The following is a 12,188-nucleotide window of genomic DNA, read 5'->3' on the forward strand; positions in this document are numbered from 1 at the left end:
TAAATGGCAAGTGCTTAATATGAGCATTCACAGCAGACCAGCCTAACCTCACCATTTAGCTGAAGATTATGGCCTCACAACAGGTGTCTTTGGCTTTTGGTTCTTCTCCCTTCCCTTACCATCCTCTCAGCTTGCTCCCAGCCCTCACACACTTTATCCTCCAAAGCAAGACACAGAGGGAGGTATTGGATGAAGCTGGTACCAGTGCTGAGCAGCTGACAAGCGAAGAGAGGGATTGTCAGCTATCCACACAAAAGGAGCAGCTACTGATAAGTGGAGCTCTGAGTATGAGATACACACAGAGGAAGGCAAATTAATGGACTGAGGGGTGAGGGAAAATTAACAGTCTAGTGGGAGGGATAGGCTTTTAGATTAGGGAGGGAGGGAGAGAGATGAATTGTATGTGTGTGGGGGATGAATTTATGGAGTGTGGGATGGAGAGAAGACTGGATATGCTATGGGTGAAGGGATTGATGGAATGTGAGAACTGATATAATATGTGAAGGTAACTGAGGGATTTGAAATGGAGAAGTTGTGTACTGGGAGGTACTCATTTTGGTACTTGATGCAAATTTTGTGCAGTTTCTTTTCCTCTGGCTTTTTGATGAGCCCATGTCTGAATCAGTTCTGTTCCTCCTACATGTGACTTAGACATTGGACTAATGCTTGTTGCTACTGGGGCTCAATGTGCATACTTAGCTGTGGGATGCTGCGGTGGTTTCACAAGAACACTAGTAATCTTCACAGTTGGAAAGGGGAAGGTTTCCCATCGTGCCTGTTTTGTCTTGCTTCCCATTCCATTTACCAGTCAGAGTCAGTATTGTAGAATCGTAGAAACACCGGAAGGGACCTAGAGAAGTCTTCTAGTCCAACCCCCTGTGCTGAGGCAGAAACAAGTAAACCTAGACTCATCCCTGATAGATGTTTGTCCAAACTGTTCTTACAATGCTCCAGTGATGGGGATTCTAAACCACCCTTGGAAGCCTATTCCAGAGCTTAACTACCCTCACAGTTGGAAGTGTTTCCTAATATCTAACCTAAATCTCCCTTGCTGCAGATTAAGCCCATTACTTTTTTTCCTATCTTCAGTGGACATGGAAGACAATGATCACTGTCCTCTTTATAGCAGCCTATAATATATTTGAAGACTGTTATCAGGTCCCTCCTAAGTCTTTTTTTTTCTCAAGACTAAACATGACCGTTTTTTTAACCTTTCCTCATGGTCAGGTTTTCTCAACCTTTTATCATTTTTGTTGCTCTTCTCTGGACACTCCCTATGTGAAGTTTCAGACCTGGAATTTGAGTTATGGAGTTGAGGTGTCCTGATAGACATATTACAAACCTGAAGATAACTGCTGTTTAAAAAATATAATCATGTCATAAAAACGAATGTATGGTTACATCTTATGAATCCTGGATTTATGTTGTGGCCTGTCTTATGAACACTTCCTTGTTTTTTGTTATTAGCTAAAAGTAACACGTTCCGACAAAAATCAGCTGACTGCCGAAGAGAGACAAAATTATGTCACAATCACTGCAGAACAGTCAGACACTGTTCCTCACCACGGTGTGTTCTCTATGTACAAAAATGGAGCAGTGCAGCAGAGAAATGAGACAGTGCATATCCTAAATTACACTGTCCCAGAAAATGGAATCATTCACCTTGAGGTCCCGGTTCTGACTAATACGATGAATCTGCTTATTAAGGTAGTGTTTACATCATGAAACTCAAAGCATTAATCCAGCACAATTCAAAGAATGAGACTATAGTGGCTTTTCAACAGTACATTGCCTCTGACTTATGCAACAGCTGGTGTGGGGAGCAATTATTTATTGTTTGTATTACAGTAGCACCTAGGCTATTGTCCTAGACACCACATACACAGCGAGAGAGAGTGCCTGACACTAAGTATACAAGACAGACAATGATGGGGAAGGAAATAGAGGCACAGAAAGGTGAAATGGCTCACCCGGTGTCTCAACTAGGTCAGTGGCAGAACCAGAAATAGAAGCCAGGTCTTCTGTTGTGTAGGTTAGTGCCTTATCTACTTGACTGTGCTGTCAGAATTCTGGTCTTCATGTGGGAGCTTGAAGATATTGGTGATTAGCCCTAGAGGAAGAAGAGGGAAGGTATAAATCTACTTGTACATCAGGTGATTCCGTGTCTGTTTGTTTGCATAGCTCACTTGATGAAGGGCACAGTGAATGCTATCCCCTCTGAGGAGGGTAAGGGAGAACAGGGTGTTAAAATAAGAAGTGGGATTAATATTCAGGTCAAGGCCGTGTGTAGTGACAAGCTTCTGAGATCTTTGGAAAATTGTGATTGTACCTGATTTGAGTTTGAGCTATCTCACCAGCTGTTGCTTTTCTAGATGAAATTCATGGGGCCAGGTTCTGCTATAAATCATACCACTGGAAATCTAGAATAACTTTATTGGCTTCAGTAGCGTTACTCTGGATTTTATACCAGTAGAACTGAATGGAAACAGGCCACAATGAGAATAACTGTAGTTGATATAAACTAATGGGAGATATGACCAACCAAGGAATTACTAATGTTATTACTGATAGTGCTTTAAGAAAACCTGAAAACTGATCAGCACTCAATTGCTTATTGAGTCATTGCTTTAAGTGACATGCCATACATGAGTATTATGAGAATGGCAACCACATGGCCCTGAATGTCCTTTTTCAAGGGCCTTTCTAGGGTCCCTGCAGTTTTGGTGAAAGAAAAAAAAAAGGTGTTATGTAACCCCCTTGCAAAACCTGACTGCCTGGTCAGAGACTGTGGGCAGCTGGACTGGTGAGAATGACAGCACGTATGGGGATCAGGGATCAGCACATCTCAGGCCAGTCTCATGTTGCCACTTTCCCCTTCCCACCACCTCTGGTATGTTGTCCCCCAAAACCAGGAATCTCCCAGTTTCTTAGGTTATTCCTGGCTTGCAGTAAGGTTGTCGAAAAATCTTTCCCCCCTGTTTTGTAAACTTGCTTCAGAGCTGCGCCCAGCTCTGCTGAGCTGCTACAGAAAGGGAAGAGGCACCTTCACGCCCTCTCTTTAATCTGCCAAGCCAGTCCCAGGTGTACCTTCCTGCCCATGCTCTTCGCCATGAACTCACCCATCCCCATGCCTCATGTCTTGGTTTTTCACTTTGATAATCTGGCCACCCTACCTGTGTTGAAACCATTATGTATATAATATATATAACATTTTCAGTCTGTATCATACCGTATATAATGATAGTATACACATGAGCAGTAAATAAATTTTATAATTCTAGTAACAGCCTTTTTTGTATTGTCTTACAGGCTAGTTTTCTTAATAGTGAAACTAACATAGCAATTCATGGTGTATTCAACTCCCCCAGCATGACTTACCTCCAGATAAAAAAACCAAGACAAGATGTAAAGGTAACACATGTTCATATGAAGCTATACTTGCCAATAAAATATTACTGTCAGGTATTCATCATGGACACCTATTTATTCCTATCATCATGTTATTTCTCTAGGTTGGGATTCCTTTTGAGCTGAGTGTTGCAAGCAACAAGCTAATAAAGGAGATCAGTTATCTGGTAACTTACCAATTTTACATGTGTATGACTTGAGGTGATTGTTACCAACCTGAGATAAATTCAAATGAGTAAAAAAATGTGGTTAAGTATTTGAGAGATTTGATTATTATTGATTTGCTCAGTAAAAACAATGGATCCAGTCCTTACTTTGTATTTGCTCAGTCCTTACTCAGAGGGAGCCCCATTGTCTGCCTCCTTGGAGCTGTATGGGAGAGGCTGCTCTGCCATTCTTTTAAAGGGAGGAGTGGGTTCCCCTCTGTTTCAGGCCAGCTCTGTTAGCTGATGAGCCTTAGTAGCAGTGCCAGATCTCATCAATTAGATTGTGTCCATCTACTGGGCAGGGGTGCATTTCCGACCCTTCCACCCCAAGAATCCACATGGGGTCACAGCATATTCTAACCCCTGATAATCAAGATGCTTGGTGTTAGATGCATAGATTTCTATTAACAGCAAGCTGACCAAGCGTGACCTTAGAATCTCACATTTGACCTGAAATAGAAAAAATAGATTTGTGCCCTTTTTTATAACGTAAAAGAATGCTACTTTTTTTTAAAAAATGAACAGTTTGGAAGTCTGGTGGTTCTCCTTGTTTTTTATGTCTTAGGAATAAGAGGAGTGTTAAGTATGGTCTTTTGTTGGTTTTGTTGGGGTTGGAGGTCTGAAATGTATATTCAGTGAGCTTTCCCAGCACTGAAATGAAGAATGGTGTTGAAACATTAACAAACAGCGCTTTTCCTCCAAATGTTTATAGGGAAACTGTTTGTGGTGTTAAAAGAGATGGTCAAAAAACAGGGGGGAAATGTCACAATTTTTAAAAAATTTCTCCCACTTTTTTCAAAACATTTGAAAATTTTCTACTAGCGCTAGATGCCACAAGGAAACAGCCCCCCCTCCATGTTTCAATCTGTCTAGTTAAAATTACCTCCCTTCTCAATTAGATTTCAGTTGCTTGATATCTGCAATGTCATAATCCTATTATTTCCCCAGTTGTCCGGAGAGTCTTCCAGAAAAAAAGGCTAGTCAAGACGTGAGTTTCTAATTTAAAACAATCCATTTGCCCTCTCCTCCATATTCCCCCGCAAAAGCCAACCAACCTTCTCGGGCCTTCTCCAAAAAAGGGCACAGATAGCTCATATTTTGTATGGAAGGTTGTCTTTAAAATTTATTGCAAAACTAGGGGCAATTTGTGATTGTAATACAGATAGTATCTTATTATAACTTGGACATTTTATTTTCCCTTTCAGGTGGTAGCTAAAGAACAGATTGTGGCTGTAGGCACAGAGGTTTTAACAACGTTCACTTTAAAACCAGAAAATTCCTGGGCTCCTGTGGCGTGTATAAGTATCTTTTATATTGATGAGAATGGGGAAGTTGTAAATGATGCCCTGACTCTGCCAATTCAGCCTGTTCTTGAAAACAAGGTAGTAAATCAAAGACTGAGTTTGAGATGACTTTCTTTATGTGTCTTACATACTAAGTAATAGTTCAGAATGGAAGATTTGCTGATAAAAAAATCCTCCTCAATGTAGGCCTGATTCAAAGCTCACTGAATTTAGTGGAAAACTCGCACTGACTACATTGGCAGTTGGTTCAGGCCATAAGTGAAAGACTGTTGGAGGAGACATTGGGAAGATACTGGTATCATAGTAAACCAGGAGAGAGTTGCTTCAACTATGATTCCCCCAGAACTGGACTAGAGAAAGATTCAGAAGGGCCATACTCAGAACATACAAGTGTTGTCCTCTCAGAGGAGCAATACTCCCAGCTATGTTATGAATCCGGAAGGTAGAAAACAGAATGGAATGAACACGTTTCTGCTGTGTGGAGAGGAACCAAACTGTGGAAAGGCTGCATAGAGGGACTGTTTTCCCCTCCCTCCATGAATCATGAGTACAGTCAGTTCTCTTTGTGGCAATACAGAAGTGGCATTTAGGACAAGGTTGTCCAGTGGAAATTTTTCTCCTGTTCAATGGAGTCAAATGCGTTTATGGCTAAAAGGGCTAATGTGATCCTTGGATGCATGAACAGGGGAAATTGAGTAGGAGTAGGGAGGATATTGTACTTCTCTATTTGGCATTGGTGCAACCACTGCTAGAATACTGCATCCAGTTTTGTTGTCCAGAATTCAAGAAGGATGTTGTAGAGGGGTCAGAGAAGTGCTATGGGAATGATTAAAAGATTAGAAAACAATCCTCATAGAAGCTCAATATATTTAGCTTACAAAAAGAAGGTTTAGGGGTGACTTAATTACAATCTGTAAGTACCTACATGGGGAACAAATATCTGTTAATGGGCTCTTCAATGTAGAAGATAAAGGTGGGATACAATCCAATGGCTGGAAGTTGAAGCCAGACAAATTCATACCTGAAATAAGGTGTATATTTTTAACAGTGAGGGTCATTAACCATTGGAACAATTTATCAAGAGTTATAATAGATTATCCAACACTGGCAATTTTAAAATTAGGATTGGATGTTTTTCTCAAAGATATGCCTTAGGAATTATTTTGTGGACGTTCTGTGCCCTGTGTTGTAGACGATCACAATAGGAATCGGGTGGAACTTGATCTGGCTTGTGCTTGTGAATTGGTTAGCTATTCTCCATTCTCTTCACAATGCTATCCCATCCTTGGGAGCTGAGCATTGTTTGTGGCGTTATAAGCGGTTGTGTGGCAAGGTAGTCAGAAAGCTGCAGTTCATACCCTACATGTGACACATTCCTGCTGTGTTGCATATCTGTTTTCTTAAAAGTTCAATAAATTAAAAATAGCAATAAAGAAAGGTAATGTAGCTGAGAGCTAAAACTCAGAAGTTTAAGATCAGAAGCAGGAGAAGATATTTGTAACAAGAAAGCATATAGAGCCTTATCCAGCTCCATTGAAGTCAATGGGAGTCTTTCCATTGACTTCAGTGGTGCTGTATTAGGCTCCTAGTGAAGATTACAGTATAATTTATATTACAGAACATAGGGCCTGTTCTTGCAAACCTTACTAGTCTTGTGAGCATGGGTTTGTGGGAACAGGCCAAAATCGAAGTATCTGATTAAAGTGCAATTTAAAGATGAGAAAACCAGGCAATCTTAAATACAGAGATGATGGAAAATTGGGAAGATGAATTAATGGGAATTAAATATTAGCCTAATGGTTTCAGCCACTGAAAACTTCAGATTTGGAAACCAATGGGATATAATGAAATAATTGATCTTCTTCAAAGCTACAAAAATTCCAAACTATTTCTACTTCTCTTTGTGAGGCGTAGCTATTGAAATTTCCTAAGTGCAGCAGAAACGTGATCAGTTACTTCTGGGAGTAATTTATAGCCTGTTCTTGCATTTCATTTCAATAAATAACTTGACAACAGTGTTTTAAATGTCATTTAATCCAAACCCATCTCTCTTCATGAATCAGTCTGTTGTCTTATTTACAGCATAATAAGCAGTGATAATCATAGGCGCCAACTTTTCCCCACGCCGGTAGGTGCTTGACCTCCCCCGCCCCACTCTACTCCGCCCCCTCCTTGCCCCTACTGGACCCCTTCTCCAAATCCCTGCCCCGGCCCCACCTCTTCCCTGCCTCCTCCCCGAGTGCGCTACATTCCTGCTCCTGCCCCCTCCCTCCCAGCGCTTGCTGTGCAAAACAGCTGTTTTGCGGCGGCAAGCGCTGGGAGCTAGGGGGAAAAGCAGGCATGCTTCAGGGGAGGAGGTGGAGGTTGAGTGGAGGCAGAGGTGAGCTGGGGTGGGGGGGCAGGCTGTGAGCTGCCGGTGGGTGCAGAGCACCCACCAGTTTTTCCCCATGGGTGCTCCAGCCCCGGAGCATCCACGGAGTCGGCGCCTATGGTGATAATCACATTTACTTTAGCCATTGATAGTATGTTTGCCACTGGCCCAGACTTTTCACTGTGAATGTAGTTCTGGGAAGACCGGTTTCTCTGCTTAAATGCATTTTTCCAGTCAAGAGTTTAGAGTAAAATTTGGTTCTCCAATGAAGAAAAGGGCAAAATTATTCATCTGAAACAGGAGTACTGAATGGCCATCTGTTCCTCAACCCCCTATGCAAATACTGGGATAGCTGTAGAAGGGCCAGTTGGAACCTGTGGGGCTGGTTTGCAGATTGAAAGTGTAACCCACTGGTCAGAGTGTATTACACAACCTCCTCTGTGCCCAACCCACAGAGGATGTGAGTGTGACTGCTCCAGCTACCGAATCTGGCGCTTTAGTTCAGACTCATCCTTTTAGCTCTAGTGGTCCCTTGAATACTCGTTATTGGCCAAGATAGTGGCCATCACAGAAACAAAGGATGTCCATGGGGGTGCTGGCGCTTACCAACTACAGATTGAAGGAATCTGAGGGTTTAGGGAGCAGCATGTAAACCCTTAGCGCCTTCCAAGAGTTGGTGGGAACCATGCCTTCCCCAGCCAAACCAGATTCTCAGCCACAACTAATTAAAATAAAAAGCTCATGATTGAAAGCTCTTGGCTGACCCTGAAATATTAATGTGTAATTTAAACCATCATCATTTTCTTCTTTTTCTTAGATCAAAGTATCTTGGAATAAAGATAAAGTCAATCCATCTGAGAAAGTCTCCCTTAAAATCAGTGTAACTGAACCCAGTTCTGTAATTGGACTTTCAGTTGTTGACAAAAGTACAAAGCTCCTTGGAGAAAGTAGTGACATTACAGAAGACAGTGTAAGTAAAAGAAAAAAGCTTTGTATACAGTGTATTTCTGAAAAGTGTAAGGTTATGGAAATGTAACAGTTTTTATGTTTTATTTTATATAGATATAAATCGATAAGTATAGAATGCAACTTTGGGACTGATCTTGCAACCTTTATTTGTGTGAACAATTCTTACTCATTCAAGTTGTCTATCAACATTAGTGAGCTGCTTAGGAATATACTGTTTGTAAGATGAGCCCCTTTATTTGGAATTATACTTGTTCTGTCCTGTAAATTTTCATTCCTTAGATATGCTAGCGGACTAATATTCCAATCGGCATTTCATCTTTTTCCAACACTTCTGAACTTTGTCCATCAAACTGCTCACAGTCAAATCATTTTTCTTTTAGAAACAAACAACATAGGAAAGCTCTTCACACATGCCCACCGCTTCCCACAGCTCCCATTGGCCAGGAACGGCGAACCGCAGCCACTGGGAGCTGCAGGGGGCTGTGGCTGCGGATGGTCAACGTCTGCAAAATGTCTTACGGCCCGCAGTCAGCTTACCCTGATGGGCCACAGGTTGCCCACCACTGGTGTAAGCCATTATTGCCTAACGCCATTCATATGGTAACTCCAATTTTCCAGAGGCAAGAGATCTACTATTTGAGGGATAGCTCTGCAAATTAACATCCTGTATAGTACATTTTATTTAAAGAATTGCACCCTGCTTTCACAATTCGCATTCTTTTATTTTTCTTTTCTTAGGTGCTCCATGAACTACATTTGTACAACACAGTACAATATTTTGACGCAATCAGAAGTCCTCTCAGTGTCTTTCAGGTATCATTTTTAAATCTAGAAGTTGGATTTTTTTCTCTTTAATTGTACATACTCTGCAGAAGGAAAATATATTAAATACTCCTTGTAAAGTTTGAAAACTGCAGACAATCCCCTGTTTTCATAGTTTCTACTGTGTTTGTCAAGACAGCATCAAGTTGTTTTTGGGGAGAATTTAATTTTGTTTTACAAAAGTCTAAAAATGAAAGTATTCACAGAATTTTAATAGATAATAGTGAAATTCATCACTATGTGCCCATTTCAAAATGAAAGCATGCAGATGAACTAGCAGTCCACTGAAGTCTTTGTACTTAATTCTTTTTTTCTTTAAGCCAAAACATCATGCCACCCTAAGTGACGTCTGATGGTGTGGTAAGGATTCAAAGTCAGAAAATAGCATTTGTTGTGCCATGCATTTGAGTTGCTAAAAATTGACTTTCATTTTATTTTAAATTGAGTTTAATTTAAAAAAGAAAGAAAGACATTTAAAAAGAATGAAAGAAAGGAAAAATAAGAGAATGAGTACTTTACAAGTCCTGTACTGAAATATATTGTATGTCTTTTTTATCCAGAAATGCAACCTTTGGGTATTGACTGATGCAAACCTTCCAGAAGACAAGAATAATGTTCTCTGTAAGTAATAAAAATTGGCATAACCAAACCATTGCTATCTGCTAGGTCCAGGAGGGTTAAAGATAAACAAACAGGGCCAAATTCTGGTTGGTTGCACCAAGAAAAACCCAGAGTCACGCCACAGAAGTCATAGATTTACCTGTATGTAAGATGTTGTAATATGGGAGAATTTGGCCTACAGGTTTTATCTTTTATTTGAATCACTTTCTTTAACAGCATGTATTTTGCATATTTGTCAGGATTACATTGTTGTCTGAGGTGACAAAAGATCCATCGGGGCTTGAAGACAAATTCCTGAAATAGATATTTCAAATACAGACCCTTCCTCCACAGATGGAGAGGGTCCCTTTGCAGCGGAACCAATGTGGTTCAGCTGTGCAGCTTGGGTGACTAGATTTGTGTGCAATGTGAGTTGCACTCTGCATGAGCTCATTGCGTTGAGCCTGCAGGGCTACTACACAGATCCTTTCCCCCTCTGTCTTATATGTGTGGGTACATAAGACCTTACTTCATATGACTGAATAATCTCTGCGGAACATCTCTGCAGCTACTTTACAATCTAGGGAGAAGAATTTCTCTCATTTATGCTGCACCCAGCCCGGCTAAATCAGATTCTGGTCACAAGATTAAGCCTTAAGAGTCCGATCCTGCAAATTCTTACTCACATGAGCAGTCTTAACCACTGTGACAAGGCCCACTGAATTAATCTCTGACTACCCTCATGAATAGGTGTTTGCAGGACTGCACCCTAAGATTCTTGGAGAGTTTTGGGTATAAATATGGGGTAACACTTTCATAAGAACTTAAATCAATTGATGGGACTTAGGCTCCTAATCAACATAGGTGCTTTTGAACATGGGACTTAGGCTAGTTTGCATTTTTTCCCCATGGACTCTATGGTTTCTGTCCATGCCACTGCTGACACGAAGTGGCTGAAAGGGTCCTGGACCTGAGAGGTGCTTTGTGTTTTGAACTCTCATTGAGTTAAACAGCAATGGCTCAGCACCCCTAGTATAGTTATATTCAGACTATATGGAGTATATGTATACCCCTAAAGAGGCCATCTAGGGTATGTCTACACAGCATTTGGAAGCAAATGGGAGTGAGGCCCCCACCTTGGGTTGATTGACTTGGGCTAGTGGGGCTCACACTAGTGCTCTAAACAGCGCTTTGAGGTTGTGGTTTGGGTGGAGCTTGAGGTCTGAAGCCCACCCTCCTCCCTAGCCTTCAGAGCCTGAGCTCCAGCCAGAGTTGCAACTTCAAAGTCCTGTCTATACAGCTACATTTAGAGTGTAGCACAAGACCTGCTAGCCTAAGTCTGATGACCTAGCTGGGAGGCTTGCTCCTTTTTGCTCCAAAACGCTGTATAGACATAGAGACCTGTCAAACTTAAATTTTGTGTGCAATGCTTTTGTGTTTAAGTGAAAATAACAGTGCCATAACACTAAATCCAATTCAGAAATACCATGTGCACTGTTACCAAACTTCTTGTGGGTTTGTAAATAATTATTCATGAAACAGGGTGCTAATTTGATTTTGTTTTGCTACGTAGTTTTCTGATATTTGACAATATTTTTAATTTTGTAGATGATGAGATGATACCCTATAGTGCAGATTTTGATGACTATCTGGGTACTGCAGGCGGATTTCCTGCTTTCAGTAGTCCACATGTAAGGAAAAATTTCCCGGAGACTTGGCTTTGGATTGACACCAATACTAGGTAAACACTTAGAGAAAAACAGAGATTTTTACTCTTACTTGCTCTGGATTTCTGACATACTTTAATTATTTTCCGGGGGCATGTTGCACTATTACCATTTATATTACAGTACCACCTAGAGGTAGTAACTAAGATTGGAGGTCCACCGTGCTAGGCATTGTACAAATACATTTTAAGAGACAATCTCTGCCTGAAGAGCTTACAATCTAAATGAACAACACAGAGAAAGGGTGGGGAAAGGGAAGTAGTATTAGGTCCCTTATACAGATGGGTAAATGAGGCAAAGGGAGATTTGATGATTTACCTCTGGTGACACTGTATTTTAAAAAATCCTATTGAGGTTGCAGGAACAAACCATCCTGATGTGTAGAAAGAATAGTAAATGTGGCAGGCGACTAGCTTGGCTTAACAGTAAAATCCTTGCTGATCTTAAACACAAAAAAGAAGCTTACAAGAAGTGGAAGGTTGGACAAATGACCAGGGAGGAGTATAAAAATAATTGCTCAAGCATGCAGGAGTTAAATCAGGAAGGCCAAATCACACTTGGAGTTGCACTTAATGTATTCAATGCACACATGTACTCAATGCATTTTTTGCCTCTGTCTTTACCAACAAGGTCAGCTCCCAGACTACTGCACTGGGTAGCACAGTGTGGGGAGGAGGTGATCAGCCCTCTGTGGAGAAAGAAGTGGTTCAGGACTATTTAGAAAAGCTGGACGAGAACAAGTCCATGGGGCCAGATGCACTGCACGAGGGTGGTAAAGGAG

At 41.1% G+C, this 12,188-nt stretch overlaps 1 protein-coding gene across 2 annotated transcripts in view; it reads left to right on the plus strand.

Moving 5' to 3' along the window:
- The window catches only part of CD109 (CD109 molecule), a 132,557-nt gene that overhangs the window by 69,625 nt on the left and 50,744 nt on the right, over window positions 1-12,188 (plus strand). For both annotated transcript variants that reach the window (XM_048845914.2, XM_048845915.2), the window contains 8 exons: window positions 1,468-1,707; window positions 3,310-3,411; window positions 3,513-3,575; window positions 4,820-4,996; window positions 8,107-8,259; window positions 8,997-9,071; window positions 9,641-9,701; window positions 11,289-11,421. In XM_048845914.2, the coding sequence (XP_048701871.2) occupies window positions 1,468-1,707; window positions 3,310-3,411; window positions 3,513-3,575; window positions 4,820-4,996; window positions 8,107-8,259; window positions 8,997-9,071; window positions 9,641-9,701; window positions 11,289-11,421 (1,004 nt within the window). The remainder of the gene's footprint in view (window positions 1-1,467; window positions 1,708-3,309; window positions 3,412-3,512; window positions 3,576-4,819; window positions 4,997-8,106; window positions 8,260-8,996; window positions 9,072-9,640; window positions 9,702-11,288; window positions 11,422-12,188) is intronic.

This window comes from Caretta caretta, chromosome 3 (assembly GCF_965140235.1).
Source record: "Caretta caretta isolate rCarCar2 chromosome 3, rCarCar1.hap1, whole genome shotgun sequence".
Lineage (NCBI taxonomy): Eukaryota > Metazoa > Chordata > Testudines > Cheloniidae > Caretta > Caretta caretta.